The sequence below is a fragment of the Amphiprion ocellaris genome, chromosome 2, assembly GCF_022539595.1.
Source record: "Amphiprion ocellaris isolate individual 3 ecotype Okinawa chromosome 2, ASM2253959v1, whole genome shotgun sequence".
Lineage (NCBI taxonomy): Eukaryota > Metazoa > Chordata > Actinopteri > Pomacentridae > Amphiprion > Amphiprion ocellaris.
In genome coordinates this window covers 37,617,023-37,636,615 of record NC_072767.1, presented here as the reverse complement: position 1 = coordinate 37,636,615, position 19,593 = coordinate 37,617,023, and the positions used below count along the sequence as shown (strand labels likewise).

The following is a 19,593-nucleotide window of genomic DNA, read 5'->3' as shown; positions in this document are numbered from 1 at the left end:
TTGCTTATAATGTCCACAGCAGCCTTGACTTTCTCTCTGTCTTTGTTAAATGTGTAAATCATCATAACAGAGGCCTCAATTGCATCCTCCTCAAACCGCTGACGGTAAAAAAAACAGAGTATATGTTTTATCAACAGGAGAAACTAGAGCAGCCTTTAATCCCATGCAAATCATTTTAATGTCTCACTAAGAACTGCACACACATTCAATCTAAAAACAAGAGCGAGTAACAATATCTTCAGACATACCATTAAAATGGCCTCTTTAATGTGTACTTCCCTCTCACTCTTAGTTAACGTGGCTCCGGTTAGCGGACAGGTGAAATACACACCTGATACGGAGAGACAAGCGGGATCTCTCACTGGCACTTTGGATCCCTGACCACAAATTAGAATTGTTAGACTAAGTAAGTATCACTGCAAACCAAACATAATCATTAAAACCGTGTCAATCAATATATACCTCTGCTGCAGCAGCCTTTTCTTTCTCAGCCAGTGCAGCCGCCTCTGCTTCCAGCTCTCTTTTAACTGCAAGCAAATGTAGGAAATCATGCAGTTAGATACATTTGTTGGTTACTGACGTCATTTACATGCTGACAGATCATAAACAACATCTAAATTCCTCACTTGTGTAAAAAACATCATTACTGCTTTGTAAATGCTGATTAAATACTATGGGTACAGCAGTTGTAGCCACTTTCCACGGACTTCATAGTTTGGGCATCTCAACAAAACAGACAACAAAAGCATCACTTTTATGCATGAAAAAATCCCTACAGTTTTACTGCATGCAGCAATGTGGCAAAGAAACATGTTTTCTCACCACTGCAAGCAAATAATAACAATATTTCTTTAAAAAGGGCTAGTTTGTGATGACTTTCCAGAGGTAACTTCACCTTTTTGTTGGTTTTTAACTTTCCAAATATATTACACCCACATGCTACAAATTTACAATCAGGCATTTTTTCCAAATACTATCAGTGAGGGCTGAGAATTATTGATAACAAAATGTTTAAAATCAATCAGTACTGACAGTTATTGATAAGTGTAGACTCTGCATCGGCTTTAGGAGGCACCCTAGCTTCAAGTCTGCTGGAATTGACCATTAAGACTGCATTGCTTAGGTGGTGGACACAGGGTCGTGGGTGTTCATAGACTACAAAGCCCATCCTGAAAAGGTAACCGACCACCAGGCATCGCCAATTTGCGTTTTCCCATTTCCCAGCTCTCCTCCACCTGGTCCAGCCTGCAGGCCACTTTAAAAACATGTAGTTTTTGGCAATTGTACCCGGCCAGCCGGAACAATTATTGCAATGCTTCGGCATGTTTACGCAGATGCACATATCTGACAAATCGCAGTCTATAATTATATGTTATTATACTCAAATATTTTTCTTGGAAACTGCTGAAAGAATTTTTAATGCCATTGAGAATCAAATTTAATGATTTTAATTTTCGCAAAATCAACTTAATGACTATTAATGCTTTTTAATGCCCTGCAGAAACCCTGACTCATCTCAGAGTAAACTACTGTGAATAAAACAGGGTTCTGTGTCTCACCCTGGTTCCTGATGGCGTCCTGGGAGGTGTGAACCCTCGGCTTCTGTTGATGCTCGATCCTTGCCAGGGCTGCGGCTCCGGCTCTCTGTGCTCCTTCACTGGGAGCATGACGGTTCTGCTTGGCATTGGAGCTGCTCTGCACCACTTCAGGCTTAGCACTACAGCGGTATGAGGAGAGAAATACGACGTGAGGAAACGAGAACGACACAAATATATCAGTGACACAGCAAGTCTATTTCCTGTTTGGCAGTTTGGTGGCTTACAGGCGCGCAAATGTCACTAGACGTTACTCAGATCATGAGCTAAATGAGCTTGTTCAGGGATTAACTGTTAGTCAAGCTGGGAGCCTCCCACCGTGCTAAGTGTTATATAACTTAATTGAACTGCCACAGTTAGCCCGCTGAACGCTAACACAAGCAGAAGAAAACAGAAATCTGCTTGTATGGTAAGCTAAAACATGCTAGAGCAAATCAATACTCATTAGCTGGATTCTGCAAACGTTACACAGCTAGCTCCGCGGCTAGCTCTGGTTAGCTCCGCAGCAGGTGAGAGAAGTTTATTTGCCTGGTCTCTTCGGTTAGCTTCTTCCCCGGTCCCGCGGATTTAAATTTCATGTCCTTCTTAATGTCGTCGAAAAACTTCTTCATTTTCTCCAGCTACCGGTGAAAACCCAGGCTCAGAAACGCAAACAGATGGAGAGCACCTAGCTGAGCTCAGCCAGGAGGAGGACCAAAACAAAAATGTCTCAGCTGACCGAAAACTGCTTCCGCCTCATGAACCGTCGTGTCGCCCCCGTGTGGTGGAGTCCAGTACTGAAGAACTACGGGAGCTTGTTTGCTGCCACTCACAGGTCATTCTAAAAGCTTTGATTCTTTCAAAGATTTATTATACAACCCCTGGAAAAAATTATGGAATCATCAGTCTCGGAGGATGTTCATTCAGTTGTTTAATTTTGTAGAAAAAACATGCCATAAAACTAAAGTAATTTAAAATGGCAACTTTCTGGCTTTAAGAAACACTAAAAGAAATCAAGAAAAAATGTGTGGTAGTCAATAACAATTGCTTTTTTAGATCAAGCAGAGGGAAAAAATATTGAATCACTCAATTCTGAGGAAAAAATTATGAAATCGTGAAAAACAAACAAAAAGAAAAGTACTTTATTGCACCACCTGTGGCTTTTCTAACAGCTTGCTAGTTACGTCTCGTGAAGCGCAGACAGCGCAACAGACAGAGCTTATTCGGGGTGTTGCTAATGTTTTTCTACGCTTCTGCCTTGGAGACTATTTGTCTGTGAGTAAAACGTGTACATAAGCACAAATAGAAATGTCATGTTAGAAGTTTCTGTTATAATTTGTCAAGTAGTTGAAATATGTCATACAGTGTAGAGTTATATGTCGGTAAACGGTTGCTGTCGGGTTCGGTACATGTGTAATACGTACTGTGTTCATGAATATATCAGTGCTTGTATACGGATTTATTTTCTTTTCTCTGTTGTTGTTGTTTATTTCAGTTTTACAATATTGACCTGAGTCAAGCTCAAGTAAACCACTGAAAAACAAGCCCGGTGTGGTTATTTGAAGACTTGAATGTTAGCTAGTTAGTTAGCTAGCTGTCTAGCTACGCACTAGAGCACGCGCTGCAAGGGCGGCATACAGTCGTCTTCATAAATCTCATTGGAACAGCACCAAACAAAAGTTCCAGCATCATCACCCTGCCCAATGCAGATTTGCGATTCATCACTGAATATGACTTTTATCCAGTCATCCTCAGTCCACGATTGTTTTTCCTTAGCCCATTGCAACCTCGTTTTTTTTCTGTTTAGGTGTTAATGATGGCTTTCGTTTAGCTTTTCTGTATGTAAATCCCATTTCCTTTAGGCGGTTTCTTACAGTTCGGTCACAGAGGTTGACGCCAGTTTCCGCCCATTTGTTCCTCATTTGTTTTGTTGTGCATATTCTGTTTTCAAGACATGTTGCTTTGAGTTTTGTGTTTTGACGCTTTGATGTCTTCCTTGGTCTACCAGTGTGCAGCAGCTCTCCAAGGTGTGAGCACTCTTTCTTAACTGCAGACTAATGAGCAAATTTAATCTGATGCAGGTGTTAGTTTTGGAAATGGAAATTTACAGGATGATTCCATACTTTTTTCCTCAGAATTGAGTGATTCCATAGTTTTTTCCCTCTGCTTGACCTAAAAAAGCAATTGTTATTGACTATCACAATTTTTTTTTCTTGATTTCTTTTAGTGTTTCTGAAAGCCAGAAAGTTGCCATTTTAAATGACTTCAGTTTTGTGGCAGGTCTGTGATCTGCTTTTTTTCTACAACATTAAACAACTGAATGAACATCCTCTGAGACATCCTCTGATTCCATCATTTTTGCCAGGGGTTGTAGGTCTTATGGAAATAGGACAAAATCTTCTGGATCGATAATAGATATGGTACATACAGCAATTTTAATATTTGATGAAATCTTCTACCGCTCATCCATAGAGAGCCTGCTGATGTACTGTGTTTCCACCTGGTATGGGAGCTGCACTGAGGCAGACAGAGCGAGGCTTCAGAGGATTGTTGGCTGTCCTCTCTCCTCCCTCTCAGAACAGAGCTCAGAACATCATCAAGGACAGTTCACATCCCGGTTCTCAGCTTTTTGATCTGTTGCCCTCTGGAAGGCATTACAGATGTATTAAAGCGAGAACAAACAGACTTAAAAACAGCTTCTTTCCGAGAGCCATCACCACCCTGAACTCTCACGTCTCACACCACTGTCTCATTCAATGTTATTTATATTGACCTGCATAAATATAAATGTTCATAACGTTATAAAACATACAGCTCTGTCGGTGCAGCCCCCTCCGTGCAGCCTCCGGCTCTGCAGACACATACTATTGAGGGTCCAGTCGTTTAATTTTACGAGCGGTCTTGAACGCAGCAAGTCAGCCGGCCGCACACGCGCTCTGTGCGCCGTCGCCGTTGCCACGTCAACGTGACGTACAGGAGGTGTAGTCCGGGTAGGGGGCGTCGTTACGGCGAAGCAGAGCAAGAAAGCACAGCGAGACTCACATTCATGGTCTTAAACCGACGAGGAGTCCAGTGAGAGGTCAGTATTCACTGCTTCATTCATTTAGTCTTTAATGTCTTCACTCTGTTTACTCTTTTCTCCCCAGTTAGCCGGTTAGCTGCTAACGTTTACTCGGCTCTATTTGCCGCCGCCGCTGCTGCTGCTGGAAGACAGCTAACTAGAGAGATTAAGACATGTAACTCACATAGTAAATACATTTAATGTAAATATTACAGTTTATTGGCAGAAGTCTGCTTTGTTACACGGTGTTAACACTGAATTTCTCTGCTGCTTGTGATACGAGGCACCCCTGTTTGTGTTTTGGTGAACCCTCAACTTAAAATCACTTAACACAGCCTCCTGGAGACATTAGGTTTGAAAGTTTTCTGAATAATTTAACTCATAATTATTTCACGATTACGTCGGACAGTTTAAAATACATCCTCCTATGCTTCTGCTTCCTTCAGCATCCCATTCAAATGCTAAGAAATCCCCACCAGAGATATTTCCTGGTCCAGCAGGCTGCTTGTTGTGGGTGTGGGTTCAAACAAACATAGCAATTAAACATTCCAGTAGTTGCTTCATTTAAGGCTGTAGATCAAGATGTAAATGAAATGCGGGGTTATTTGTTGTCACCAGTTTTGCCTGTTTTACCAGCAGTAGCCCACAGAGTAGGAATACTTTAGTCATGAGGTCAGTTTTCACCAGAAGAGCTCCAGCTAGACAGATTTTATTTTAAATTCCAGTTCCGTAACTCCCAGTTTTATTTGATTATTGAACTTATGTGTTTTTATCTGCCTAAATACTATCAAATTTAGTCTGATAGGTATTCAGATCACCTCTAAAAATCCCCATTTATGTGACGTGTAAGTTGCTGTCATTGTTAGCCCACTGTGGACATGACTTCATCCTGAGGCGCAGCTGGTTCTGCTTATTGGTATCAATTCATCCCGTTTCTCCTCATCTGTTTCAGTGTGGTAGCATTTTAATCAAAATCACAGTTGATCATGGACCCAAGCACCAGCGGACTCAAGCAGAGGTTGGCTGAGGCCGGCCAGTCCCACCTCCTGCAGTTCTGGAGCGAGCTGAGCCCCGAGGAGCAGGCTAGCTTGATCCTCAACCTGCAGGGGATGGACTTCCAGGAGATCAACGGGTTCTTCAAGAATGCCATGGAGATGTCTAGCAGCAGCAAGCATGAGAAGATGGATGCCCGCATGGAGCCGGTGCCCAGGGAGGTGTTGGGGAGCGTGACAAGAGACAGGGAACTTCTCAAAGACTGGGAGCTAGCAGGTGAGCTCCAGCTGAAGTCTCCAAATGTATATCCACACCCAGCTTCTGCCTTTAACCTCAATTTTCCCCAAACTTTAGTTTAAGGAACCAGGAAGAATTGTTTACAGGAATGTCACACAGTAGCAGGAAATCAGCGAGCCATTTCCAGCTGTTAAACAACACATGCGCAGTTATTGCAAGCAGATTAGGAGATCAGAGTCTAGCAATAAAGTCTTGACAGCTTTCAAGTGCCATGTGATGGCCTCCAGGTGAGACAGGAAAGATTTACTGGTATCAGACTGGGAAGCTTAAGGGGATTAAAGCATCACATGATCGCCCAGATGCAGTGGTGTTGAGATGGATCAGTGGTTCCTCTCATTACTTGCATATTTTCAGAGAATCCAGAGCTAGACCCACACAAAAACATATGTAACCTACGCGATAGCTTATCACAAAGTCCTAGTAGAGCAACGTCAGGAACTCATTTGCCCTCTGTGTGGTTGTATAAACTCGCAAACCATTCCCAGTCTATTTCCCCCGTGTAGATCTGAAATATGAGTAAGTTGGATTGCATTATGTTTTGCGCAACCCCCTCCGTTGTAGGGGTTTTTTCCCTGTGGGGATGATGACAGCGGTGGGTAGCAGAAAACATCTGGTTCTGATTTACCACTGACGTAATTAGAGTTGCCTCTTGACCCTCATTCATGAGGTCATCGTGAGCTGTCGGGCCCAAAGTCGGGCGTGGTGTCTGTGTGTTTGCGTATTTTTGGTAAAGTAGTCAAAGTCTAGCAGGCCCACCCAGTACACGGGTATAAAACTTGTCTTTTGGCACCAACAAGTAGTGTTGCATCACATCACGTAGCAGCAGTTTATGTAAGATAAACTGGAACCACTATAAAACACTGACCCATTGAACTAGTGTAAAATCAATCACAGGCTTGAGTAGTGTGATTAGATATCAGTTTAGGGCTGATTTATCATCACATCTTCAAAGTCTTGAAGGATTAGTCGCAACATCGTGATCAAGAGCTCAATTAAAGTTATTAATAAATGTTATTGTATTGTTTTTGTTAAATTTATTACGATTTATCTAAGACGTCTTTACAAAGGCAATAAATATGCACTCTGGCTATCTCTAGAGATTAGATGTTGTGCAAATGTATTCAGTCTGTGCATTCTATCACTATCTGATTATTTTAAATACACTGTAAGACACATGCTTCTGCTTTTTCTCCCCTCAGGTCTTCAGTGCATCTCTCAGGGTAAAGTGGCAGTCTTACTTTTGGCAGGAGGCCAGGGAACCAGACTGGGGGTCTCTTACCCTAAAGGCATGTACGACGTGGGGCTGCCGTCCCACAAAACCCTCTTTCAGATCCAAGCCGAGCGCATTCTGAAGCTGCAACACCTGGCTGAGCAGAAGCACAAAATCAAGTGCTGTATTCCCTGGTGAGACGTCAGGTTTCAGATCACTAAGGCGTTTTAGTCGCCTGAATCTACTGCTGTGTGTCCCAACAAATACTGTCTCTCTCTATTTGTAATGAAAACTAAAGCTGTTTGTCCCAGTTTGCACGGTGAGTAGCTGGGTCAAGTTACCGTGAGCATCAAAGGAAACTCAATCAATGACGTTGTTTTACTGGAAAAGGATTAGTACCCTGCGGAGTAAATTCAAGGACAGTTTACAGTTCAGAGTTGCGAAAGATGGAGATAACAAGAAGGCGATGGAATGTTTGAAATCCTCCAGACACGGGGCTTAACAGCTATTAAAGTTAGATTTAAAACTCCGTATGACAGCATCTTTTGCAAACCTTTATTGTCTGCCATATACTTCCACTTAATTGTTGTTTTATTTTGAAGGATTTTTATTTCTTCTGCTTTCCTGAGCATGCATTCTTCAGATAGAGGCTTTACACGTATTGTTTGATACAAAACACCAATCTGTGCCTTATTTTTGGCCTTCAGGTACATCATGACCAGCGGCAGGACAATGGAGGCCACCAAGGAGTTCTTCTCGCGACACAACCACTTTGGCTTGGACAAGGACAACATCATCTTCTTTCAGCAGGGCATGCTGCCAGCCATGGACTACAATGGCAAGATCATCCTGGAGAGCAAAGGAAAGCTCTCCATGGCTCCTGGTGCGCACCCGCAGGATCCCTAACTAACTTCTTATGTACATTGTTGTGCACTGTGTGAGAGTTTCAGTTGCCAAGTGGAGTTTGTATGTCTGAAACTTGTGTGTTTGTGTTGCAGATGGTAACGGGGGTCTTTACAGAGCTCTCGGGAACCAGGGCATCCTGGACGACATGGAGCGGAGGGGGATCGAGTTCATCCACGTTTATTGTGTCGACAACATCCTGGTCAAAGTGGCCGACCCCGCCTTTGTTGGTTTCTGTGTGCAGAAGGGAGCGGACTGTGGAGCTAAGGTTGGTCATACCTCCTGCTGTTTCTTTCTGATTCAGGGTCCCTGCAGCTCCATCAAGGATTTTAAATTGGTCATGAGGTGAATTACAGAGCTAATCTGGTAGAAAACGGAATGATCAGAGACCGAAGATCCAGTTTTAGTGTTACTGTTTAGAATCAGCCATCATAATCACAGCACCTGAACTATAATGCTGATAGTTTAGATGTTAGACTCCAGTACATGATTGTTTCTGTCATATTCTCACACTAGTTGTAGAAACTACAAATGAAACACATTGTGTATCTACAATTTAGGAGCTGAGAGCAAATCCTCTGGTGTGATGTGAACTTAACGTTCCACCCTGAAAGTTGACATTATTTGTATATTAGATTTGTTCTGTGTGAAGTTTTGTTATGCCTTGGAACATGGTAACTGCAAAACTGGCAGAAAAAGTACTACTTTCAACTACAGTTGCTAGTGCAGTAACTGTCCTTTCTGGCCAGAGGGGCATCAAAACATCCTGATGATCATCATACAACTGTTTAAAGTTTCAGCTCACACAGTCTCAAAAAAGGTCGCACTCTGGAGTCATTTTTTACGTTCATGTTTGTGGTACTAGATTTTTCTCTTTTGTCAGATGCTATATTACAAGAAAAACAAAGGTTGAAGCAGCAGCAGCAGCAGACTTGTTATATTCCTTTCATAAAGTTACTTGATATTTCGATGTCTCACCTGTAACACTGATGAGCCCAGAGTTGCCTTTGATCTTTCCAGGAAGTAAAAGTGATGTTGAAAATACTACAACTTAGCAAACAGGTTCATATTATGTGTGCACATACCAATGTGTGTAATACAAGTGTGTAAGTACTTCACAAGAGCACAAAGTGTACTAATATTAGAGTAACTGTGCCTGTTTGTGGTCCAGTCTGATCAGTCAGTCTGGTTCTTCCACGAGCTTCCAAAACTGAGTTGGTGACTGTCCTGTATTAAAAAGGTGTGGTCACAACTCACTTTACCGGCCCTTTCTACACAGATGCACCTCCTGCAACTCACCACTGGGTGGAGACAGAAGCCACTTGGTTCTTTCTTGTTGTCTTCTTGAGTAGTGAATTCATTACAGCTTTCTAGGAAAGTTTAAGGGCTTAACCACACATTCTTCCTTTATTTTTCATCACAGCCTCAGATAACATCTTCAGTACTTCAATTTTCAGAAAAAAACTGCTTGTTAGAGTTGGGTTGAAAACAATTTTTCACTTACAAATAAACAATCATCATACATTTATACATTTCTTCTTTTGTAAAAAATGTCAGTCACTTTATTTGTATTTTGTGTGTAAAATGTAGGGTATTGTTTTTCGTTGCTATGTGTACTCTTGCTGCTAAAGATAACCTTGAAAATTGATCTCATTAAGCATTGAGGCTCACTAGTTTGAGTTTAGGAAAATCCATTGGCAAAGGAAATGTAATCATTTCTTCCTTTTTTTTGCAAGTAAAACACATTGCATCATAGCTAAAAGAAGCATTAAAAGAAAGATAAAGGTATATAAATGTTTGGACACATTACTTATTCTGTCTTCAAAAACATAAATGTAATATTAAATGGAAATGCGTTATACTGATGCTCTTGTTGATTCTGGTAATGGCCAAAGGGCAACAGTTTAAAGGATTGCACTGTAGATATTTGATATTTTAGAGATCAAACATAGTGTAGAGCCTCTCTGGTGAAAGTCTTTGGCTGAACATTTCCACCTCCAAACTGCAGGTATTATGACAGTTTTCCATCACAGATTCAGATGTCTGGGGTTTTATACAAAACAAACCTGAGGAATCACTCTTGTAAGTGTACATGATGGAGCTTTCCGTATTTTTATTCTTCATCAGAATAGGTTTCTGATTAAATTATGTATGTTACAACTTGCTATTGAGTAGTTTTACAATGTTTGTGCAGAGTAAGTGCAGATAAAAGCAAAGACATCATAGATTTTAAAGGAAGCAACAGTGTAGATTTACATCTGTCATTTTAAGGTATAAAGGGATTACTTTCATGAAACCAAAAATTTTAAATATGTAGTTTTGATACGTAGAGATGAGTTTTTAGTGAGTAAATCAACAACCACAGAGGGATTTTAATGCACATCGGTACTTGATTAGAAATGCAGTTGTAAATCTTGCTGTTTGAATGGAAAGCTTAAACAGAGTGGGAGAACAAACGTATATATGATGCTCTCTCACTGAAAGTCATATCTGTTGGGTAAAAGACGTAGCTTGGGCTGTCTACATCCACCACTGATCCACCAGTGACAAAGACTGAAATGTGTCCTGAGCTGACCCATGCAGGTAGAGCTGCACTGGGTGAAGCTGGAAGTAACGTGTTGGTTGGCACGGAGCGACTATTTGTTTCTGGAATCAAAATCTAATTCTAATTCTAATTCTGCCACAAAGAGTGAAGTAGCAGCCTCAGGAGTCATGCTTTTGTTGACTAAATGAACATTGATGGTGCATCGGTGGCAGATGTCCTGCTTAACCTGGTGCATTTGTGACTAACCTTTGCTGCCAGGTCGTCTCAGTTAGTTTGAGCAAAACGGTTCCACACCATGGTAACTAAATCAAAATACTAAGCCAAGATGTCCCATTTCTACGTCTTCAAAATCACAGCATGTGTCAGCACAAGTGTGTCTGAAGTCACCAGACTGACTGTGTCTAGCCTTGTCATCTCCTAGCAGTATTGTGAAATAATTTTTTATCATGCTGTGTGCATTTTCCAGCCAACACAGAGCAGAAATATTTAACTGCAGATCTTCCAGACCCTGCTTCTGTTTGACATTATTATAAGTTGTGTGGTGGAGCAGAGATGGAAGGATCAGATCAGAGCAGAGTCCCACCCTCCCGTCGTAAATTACAAAGCTTTGCTAGCAGTTCATGTGGCTTCACTAACCCCTCACTCAGCCCCCACTCCGTTCACCAACCCCCTCATCAGGACTTCACTCTGTCATTAGCCACCAACAGATGGGGAGAGGGCTTTTTTTTTCTTTCAGTGCAGAGTTTAACGTGCTGGCTGTATAAGATGGAACATACTGATTGTGTCATAGCAGTTTTTGAGTCTTGCTCTTTTTATGTCACTTTAATGCAGTTTCATATTGATTGTACAGCAGAAGTGAGTGTGCAATATCACTATATGTCAAATGATTCAAAATGATGTAACACCCCACAGTGATTCACTTCTAAGTTGGGTATTTGCTCATTATTAAAATTCAAAAGTAACACTTTAAATTGACTATACTTAAAATACAGGCCCCATAGTAAAAAAGAAAAAGCCATTACACCTTTTTTAACTGAAATTTAAATGTTGTATGTTTTTTTCAGTACGTCATAGCTCCAGCGTTATTTTTCGATGACAGGCTCATTCCTTCTTGGCACTGAGGACACCAGATTTCTAGAGAAATGTTCTGTTCTGTCATTCTTCAAAGATGTTTTTTGTCAGCTGTCCTCACATAGGGGTTGTGTTGCTCCATCTTTCTCATTGAAATAAAAACCAAATGTATTCTGTTGGATATAAGTCCAGGTGATATACTTGGCCAGGTCATAGTTTTCACTTTTTTCTTCTTTAGAAACTCTTATGTGATTTTGGCTGCATGTTTCTGATTGTTATCAGGCTGGAATATTCCTCTTCTGTCAAGTTTCTGCAGACTGCGAGTCATCTTGTCAGCCAGTATTTTGATAGATCCACAGGTATCTTTAAGTGTCATCTCTGCACTCATGCAGCCCCATATCATCACATGCCCACCTCTGTTTCACTGTCAGGACTATGGATTCACTGTGGTGGTCCTGGCCGGGTTCAGACCACCACACATGCTGGACCACAACAAATTTATCTTGGTCCAATCTGACCAAAGAATGTCAGAAAGAAGGTTTCTTTTTGTGCACTATAGCAAAGTTTTGCAAAAAAGTTTATTTTTTTCTTGAAAGCCATCTATTGAGGTTGATATGATGAACTGTCCTTCATACTGTCAGAGCTGTCACAGAAACTCTGATCACCACTGCAGCACTGATTAGTGGTACTACGATTCATTTAATACCTCCAGATTACAACTGCACCCGTGTCCTTTTCTACCTTTGTGAAGACTTACAATCTAATTTTTTATTCAGGTCTTCTCCATGTGAAGCCATGATGCAGACATACACATAGACACGCCTGATGGCTCCAAAACGGAGAAAGTTCAGGCATTTGCAGCTCATTTTATAACCCTGTTCCTGCAGTTCGGCTAATGGGAAATAAGTCGTATTCAGTTTTGTTTTTTAAGGGGATAGGGTTTCTAACTTGTGTGTTAATGAACACGAGTGTTGTCTCTTTTGCTGCATTGAGTTTGGTCTTTCGGACCTGTTTATTTATTGTGGTCTTTATGTGTTTAATGGGCAAATGACAGATTTTTGATAAGCAGATTCTAAAAATATCTTTTTGTGATGTTGTTTCCAGGTGGTGGAGAAAACCAATCCAACAGAGGCAGTAGGTGTGGTCTGCAAGGTGGATGGCTGTTATCAGGTGGTGGAGTACAGCGAGATCACCCTGGCAACTGCCGAGAAGCGCAGCGCCGATGGCCGACTGATGTTCAACGCAGGAAACATAGCCAATCACTTCTTCAGCTTCTCCTTCCTCAGAGACGTAGTCCAGTAAGACGATGAACTCATGAACGTGTTGTTAAGCTTTCAAACAGTTTGTCCGTCTCTCTGCCAGAATGTGCTCATTTGTTTCAGTAGTTTTGTTTTCTCGTACCAAGAGCAACATCATAATACCGGCTTTTTCTCTGTGTTTATGTATTAGGAAATATGAGCCAAAGCTGCAGCACCATGTGGCCCAGAAGAAGATCCCATATGTGGATGCTCAGGGTCAGATAATCAAACCAGACAAACCAAATGGGATTAAAATGGAAAAATTCGTCTTTGACATCTTCCAGTTTGCTAAGTGAGTTAAAGTGCATTTTTTCCATTCAGGGTACAAAATGTGTGCGTGTCTGCATGCCAGCATCGGTACAACAGCAGCTTACCTCAAACTGAATGCCTTTGAAGTGCTTAGAATACAATGAATAACTTATGCTGCTTTTGAGAGGTGGCTGGATTGCATATGTTCTTCTGGCAGGCCTCCGGGCTTTGACTGGTCCTTGATCTGTCCTTCCATGCGAGAACCAACCTCTATTTTCCAGTCCCGATCCCTATCCTCCAACCCCAGTCTTGCCATTTCTCCATGCTCTGGTCCAGGAGATGGAGCCTGCCAAATTCTCCACAGGAGGATGGAGGTTTATGAGCTGTTCACTCATTCCACCTCCTCCAGTGTTACATGACATCAGCTTTGAGTCATGTCACTACTAACAGAACTTTACATTTAATGAAAAGATTCCTGTAAAGATTGACTGATGGAAAAACACTACAGACGTGTCCAGCTTCATTCAACGGTTTGCGCTGCACTTCAGAGTCAAACGGATGAGAAACTGTTTTCGGTGTCGCTGAGGAGATGGATTAGAGTTGTGCCTGTGCTGGCATATGTAGCAGAATCCAGATGGGTTGACTCACTTGCCTGCCAGATTTCTAAAAAAAAAAATCCGACTGTTTTCTGTTCTTTCTGTCTGTCCTGCTTGGTCTAGACCCTGATGGTCTGTTGTGCTGCCACATGCCATATATATCATGTATGTGCTTGTCAAAGGGCATTGCACTTTTGTACAAACGAGGTGACATTTTGAAACCACAGTATCCAGTTTCATAATACATTTGTGGTTTGGAACTTTAGATGTTGACATCAGATACTCAATTAACTATTTATTACAAGTGCACATAAGGACGGGGTTGAATTTGGAGATTTTTTTTAAACATATAAAGAAATACTCTACTTTTTAAAAAGCCTGTATGCTGGCAGCAATGTTGGGGTTACATTTGCGGGCTGGCTGTCTATCAATCTATCCTGTTGTTGTGAATATCTTTTGAATGCCTTGAAGGAATTTCTTGAAATTTGAAACACACATTCACTCAGACTCAACGATGATTTGAATAGAATTTAATGTTCAAATGTCACTGTGACAACACAAAACGCATCTTTGGCCATAACTTCAGAATTTGTCTAATAGGATAAAATAATGAGGGTCAGCTTTAGTGTGGCATCATAATGTTCGGCAAAAACACTTCTCTGGACATTATTCAACACTAAAACTCAGGAACAGACGAAGAGTTTGTGACGAAACATAAATGTGACAAATCTTCACATCTGTTGAAGCTGAAAGACATTTTGATTTATGACGGATTGTTAGTCAGTGATCTCAGTTGTTGTAGTTTTATTTTCTGTTGAGTAACTGCTGAAATATTACACCAGCTCTAAAATAATATAATTGAAAAAAGTTGGGTCCTACACTTAATTAAGAAAACAAACACAATGCTGGGTTGTCTGTAATCCTCTCCCAAAGCAGAATAGAAATTACCGCTTAATTATAACTTGACAGTGGACACAAACTTTTTTCCTATTCCCTCATTTTAAATGGGTTTTAATTTTTCAGCCTTATTGTTTGGTTTTTCATACCATGTACACTATAATTTATTCATTCCATAGATGTAGCAGCTTTCAGAGATGAGACTAAAGCATCTAATGAGAAGGACCTGTAGCCTTGGTTACATTTCTAAGAGGAACAAGGAGCTTCTTCAGACTGAAACTCCAAACATGAGAAGACATGAAATCCCTATTTTTGGCTATTGTTGTACAACAGACACAACTCACATTCCAGTAAGCAGCAGTCAACCTGTAACTCTTAACTCAGAAGAATTTAGCTTCTCTGAAAATGACAAAACATACAGGCGACTGATCATTAATGGAAGATTAACAGATGAGTATCATATAAATAATTAATTATCTATGAGCTTAAAATTCACAAATTATTTAATCAGTCATTTATTTCAGCTCCAGTACCCATCCTTGGTATCTGTTATTTGTCACATTGGTCTTTAGTAACTATTACCTCCTGTGTGCTGATGGGATCTTAATGTACTTCAACAGGACCTTCGTCGTGTACGAGGTGCTGAGGGAGGATGAGTTCTCCCCGCTGAAGAATGCCGACACTCAGGATGGAAAGGACACACCCACCACGGCCAGACATGCCTTGATGTCCTTACACCACCGCTGGGTGCTCAACGCCGGAGGCCACTTCATCGACGAGAACGGCAGACGTGTGCCAGCCATACCCAGGTGCCTGCAGTTTGCCATTTCACCTCACATGACACACGTCAAGTTTGGCATGAACAAAGAAAGCGGTCTCCTCTCGGTCATTCTCAACCTCCCGACACTTTGCACACTGTGTACACACTGTATGCACTGGCTTTTTTGTTTGTTTGTTTGTTTGTTTGTGTTGTAGACATGGTTTTCTTTTAGCCTCACACTCTCACATCCCCCTCTCTCATGCTTGGTCTTGCTCCTGTGTGTCCCATGCAATGTTTCCAGCGATGGAGCAGCAGACAGTGCCACAGATGATGGCAACAGAAAGTAATTATCCCCCTGCAGTATTGAGTGCATGGTGTTGGGGTTTTGGCTGTCTTATCCTCTCGCTCAGACGTGTTAACACCGTATGGCATTACGTCTGATCCTCGACATCCCCCTTTCCTTCATTGCCACTGAAAAGAGGAGTCTGGTGCGGCGCTGCCAGGCTTTGCAGTCGGTCGCGATGAAGGAAATGACAGCGAGGATCAGTTTAGTCGACAGTCCTCTTCAGCATCCTGGTCAGATGATGTACTGTCATAATGAGCTCTGTCAGCAGCTTATTTTCCCCCTCTGATTATTTCTACTAATACTTGTAATGTACTGCATGCTGGGAAAAGGGAACCAGTCACACTTTCTGGCAAATAGTGACAGCTCTGGTGTAGGTGATGATACTGTTGATTTCTATGTAAAATAGCTACAGGAAGGTTTATTGCTTGCTACTTTGCCTTGAAAACCACCTGCTTGTTTTCAAGGCAGAAACAAATGAGCATGTGCTTCACTAACATTCATGGCATCCATGAATGTTATTAAGGCTCTTAAGTGTGTGCTTCTTCTTTCCTAATCATTAAGCTTTTTCCTCAGGCAACTGCTCAGCAACATCCCTGAAACACCTGTTGTCTGATTACTGATTGTTGTCTAATTATTATCTAGAAACAAACATGTTGAGTGACGGCAATGTGTTGCAAAAGTTCCTCCTCTGGGTGGAGATGCAAACACATTACCTGTCATTCATCTGTTTTCTTCTAGAGCAAGGCAGGTCAAAGGACTAATCACTGGTCGTGATGATTCTCTGATTCTCTGCCTTTTGATCTCTAATCACAAGCTGCAGCACAAGAACAGCTGTGTCGAGGATTCACAGCTGCTTCTCTCAGCTACAGTCCCTCTGGCTGCTTTTTCATGAGACAATCACTCATTCGGTTTCTTTTCTTCCCCTGTGAACCTCCCTGAATGTGTCCTTTCCAATACAGCCTGAAGGATGGAACCGACCTGCCTATCAAATGTGAGATTTCCCCTCTGGTGTCCTACGGAGGAGAGGTAAGGAGGCATGAGCTTGATGGATTTAATAGAAAATCCAGATGTTCTTCTGCTCCTGGGGGGTGCACTATGAAGCAAGTTCAACACATCCAGGCTTTCTCTGTGTAAGCTGGTTCGACAAAACTTAAATTCAGAGATGATTGGTGTCACTACAGTGGTTAGTAGGTTTCTTGATTAACTCAGGTTTTCTTCATCAGGCTCTGTGCACACTCACATTATAAAGGCTTCTTCTTGCTGACTTCCTTGTCTGCTACGAAGCATATATAAAGGTAAATATATAACTGAGGACTTTTGAAGTTCATGGGATATATCTTGCATACATTTTTATTAAAAGTAAAAAAACTAATGTTTTTATGTTCATTATGATCATGTCTTTACAAATTCTATAATTATTTATTATGGAAACAATCACTTATTAATAAAAAATGACTGGATATCACTAAAATGTCAACTAAATAACCGTCCCAATTTAATAACAACCACCTTCTAATTAGCTGTACAATAATAAAATCAGCTTATTCAAAAATAGTTTTGATTGTATTCTTTTTATTAAGTTGAGATAATCATGACACATATTTCTGTTTTTGGCAATATATCAAATTTTGTATGGAAAATAACAAATAGTATCTGTGTCTGAGAAATCACTTTCAACTAAGTTCCCCATTACAAAAACACCTCTCAAGGAAGTGTGTTAATTCCAGATCACATGACCTGCTCCACATGATGTCATTTCCTCCTGAAGAAAAGACTGGCCAGACTCCAAGGCTTTCTGAGTTATTTAATATAAAGTAGTGTGTGAGTCAGGTGTGGATTTATGGCATGTTAACAGGTTTACTACAATATCTTTATAAATAACTTTCAATTTCACTCAGCAAAAATGTCAACTATGATACCTTTCAACTATGTTGCAAAAAGTCCCGCAATTATATATTGACCCATAAACTAATTACGGTAAAAAGCACTGTTACTGCATATAATGCAAAAAACAAAGGCTGGTAGAAAACTGTGATTGTGCAGGTAAATATATTTATTTTAGTAAGTGCATTGTCTATGCAGCTGCTTATTTCTAAGCTGCAGAACTCTTCAACTTTAAAACTTCATACTTACAAATGTGTTACTCAAGAAGTGCTTTTAGGTCTGACACTGTTCCCCCATTGAACGTTGCATAGAAATCACTTGGGTTTGTTGGTTAACTCAAAGCCAAATTAATGTTGAACTGATTGAATATTCTCTGTGATAAATGCCACAGTTTTCCAACCTGTGGTTTTTTTGCTGCATTACCTGCAGTGTTGGACGGATTTTACGGCAAATCTGAGCCAAGTACAGAAACAAATGCATGGATTTTCGGCATCACCAACTAGATCCATACTGGTTCGAATGGCGGTGCAGTTCATACATGCACGACTTTGTTTAGTGGCATTACTAACGTACAGCTCAACAGATTGACAGATATATTCACTCAACTTAGAATCTGTATCACTCATTTATGTCTCAAACATCCTTATTTATGACATTGTGACTTTTTTTTAAAAGAATTGTTCATACAAACTCTTGAATCTCTGTGCAGCATCAGTTACCATGGTGATCCAGCAGGTTAAAAGTCTACGCTGACATTGAAAGCTGTGGCTTTAGACTCAACATATGTCGCCAAAACATTTGTCTTGCTTCATAGCGCACCCCTCTGGTCTCTGCCTGTGAAATATTTCATCTGTACACCCATTAGCAATGTTCTGAAGGTGTCTGTACTTCCTTAAAGGGTCTTGAGGAGCTGGTGAAGGGACGAGAGTTTCGTCCAACCCTGATGATCGACGAGCACGGAGCCCACGAGGTGGTGAAGAACGGAGTTTAATCAGTGAAAAAGAGAGAGAGGAAGTGAGAGAATGAGGGGAAAGCCCAAAGACCAACCTCCCCTTTTGTTCTCTCAGCGTTTGTGGGGGAGAAACTGTGATGTCTTCGCTGTGCAATAACTAAAACGCGTGCATGTGTTCGTGAACGAGGTTGTCACCGTCCAAAACGAATGAATGACAAAGATGAAGTGTATCGTTTGCTTTTTATCCACGTTTTCTTTGCCTTGTATGCTGATGTCATGTCACACATTTGTTTTGAGGAGCGCTTGAACACAGCATGAGATGAAGTACGAAATCCCTGTTAAACCGACTGGATGAAGCAGTCTGCAGGTGCTTCTATTTATTTTGCTTATGGAACTTATTTTTATATGTACTGATAGATGCTTTTTAAGTGGAACTTCCCATCTACTCGTTTTACCTGGTGATTTTTCTACAATTGAGACAAAATCATTGAAGGATGTTTCTTACTAGCATGTAATCGAGGTACATGGCTGTGGGGGGTATTTATAATATCATCTTTTCTGCTTGTAAACGGTGAATATTAGATATTATTCAGCTTTAAGGGACACTGATTTCTATTATCTTTATTAAAGAAATTTTCCTACTCGGAAAACTTGTCTTTTGTTTTTGCAATTATCTAAACAGTATTAACATTCATTTATTTTTTTTTATTTTTGAGCAAATCAGCGTACAGTATGTGAATGTGTGAGGTTCACTAGCCTGTGTCTGCAGGGTGTGTTTTTTGCATTATAGCTCCTGGTGTCATGAATCAGAGTTTCCAGCACATGGTTTATGTTCAAGATGGGCCAGAGCATGCAACGCTGCTGCAAATATTCAGGAAATATGCTTTGTGGCTCCTTTCTGACTCACTTTCTTTCTTACTCTCCAGCTCCATAACTGCATTATGATGTGAAAGCTGC

The 19,593-nt window shown here is 40.9% G+C and overlaps 2 protein-coding genes across 5 annotated transcripts in view; one reads left to right on the top strand and one right to left on the bottom strand.

Moving 5' to 3' along the window:
- The window catches only part of ubxn6 (UBX domain protein 6), a 7,034-nt gene extending 4,730 nt beyond the window's left edge, over nt 1-2,304 (bottom strand). The window contains exons 1-5 of the mRNA XM_023297236.3: nt 2,124-2,304; nt 1,560-1,717; nt 463-527; nt 249-377; nt 1-98 (exon numbers count right to left, since the gene is read on the bottom strand). Coding sequence (XP_023153004.1) covers nt 1-98; nt 249-377; nt 463-527; nt 1,560-1,717; nt 2,124-2,206 — 533 coding nt within the window. The 5' untranslated portion in view covers nt 2,207-2,304. The remainder of the gene's footprint in view (nt 99-248; nt 378-462; nt 528-1,559; nt 1,718-2,123) is intronic.
- Nucleotides 2,305-4,499: 2,195 nt separating this feature from the next.
- uap1 (UDP-N-acetylglucosamine pyrophosphorylase 1) lies at nt 4,500-19,286 on the top strand. 4 transcript variants are annotated; one of them, XM_055005400.1, is made up of 11 exons: nt 4,500-4,653; nt 5,588-5,904; nt 7,125-7,329; nt 7,843-8,018; nt 8,134-8,306; nt 12,759-12,952; nt 13,104-13,244; nt 15,315-15,503; nt 15,756-15,797; nt 16,760-16,930; nt 17,024-17,108. In XM_055005400.1, exons 2-11 carry the CDS (start codon nt 5,622-5,624, stop codon nt 17,091-17,093), a joined length of 1,644 nt encoding a protein of 547 aa, XP_054861375.1. In that variant the 5' UTR covers nt 4,500-4,653; nt 5,588-5,621; the 3' UTR covers nt 17,094-17,108. The 4 variants fall into 4 exon arrangements, with proteins under 4 accessions (XP_054861375.1, XP_054861379.1, XP_023153002.2 ...); XM_023297234.3 differs by lacking the exon at nt 17,024-17,108 and adding an exon at nt 18,583-19,286 and having other exon boundaries at nt 4,501-4,653; nt 16,760-16,826; XM_055005404.1 differs by lacking the exon at nt 15,756-15,797.
- Nucleotides 19,287-19,593: the final 307 nt, after the last annotated feature.

Coding starts and splice junctions, on each gene's coding strand:
- uap1 (XM_055005400.1), top strand. CDS start 5,622: ATGGACCCAAGCACCAGCGGACTCAAGCAGAGGTTGGCTGAGGCCGGC. Junction 13,245..15,314: donor GACATCTTCCAGTTTGCTAA/GTGAGTTAAAGT, acceptor GTACTTCAACAG/GACCTTCGTCGTGTACGAGG. Junction 15,504..15,755: donor CGTGTGCCAGCCATACCCAG/GTGCCTGCAGTT, acceptor CAATGTTTCCAG/CGATGGAGCAGCAGACAGTG.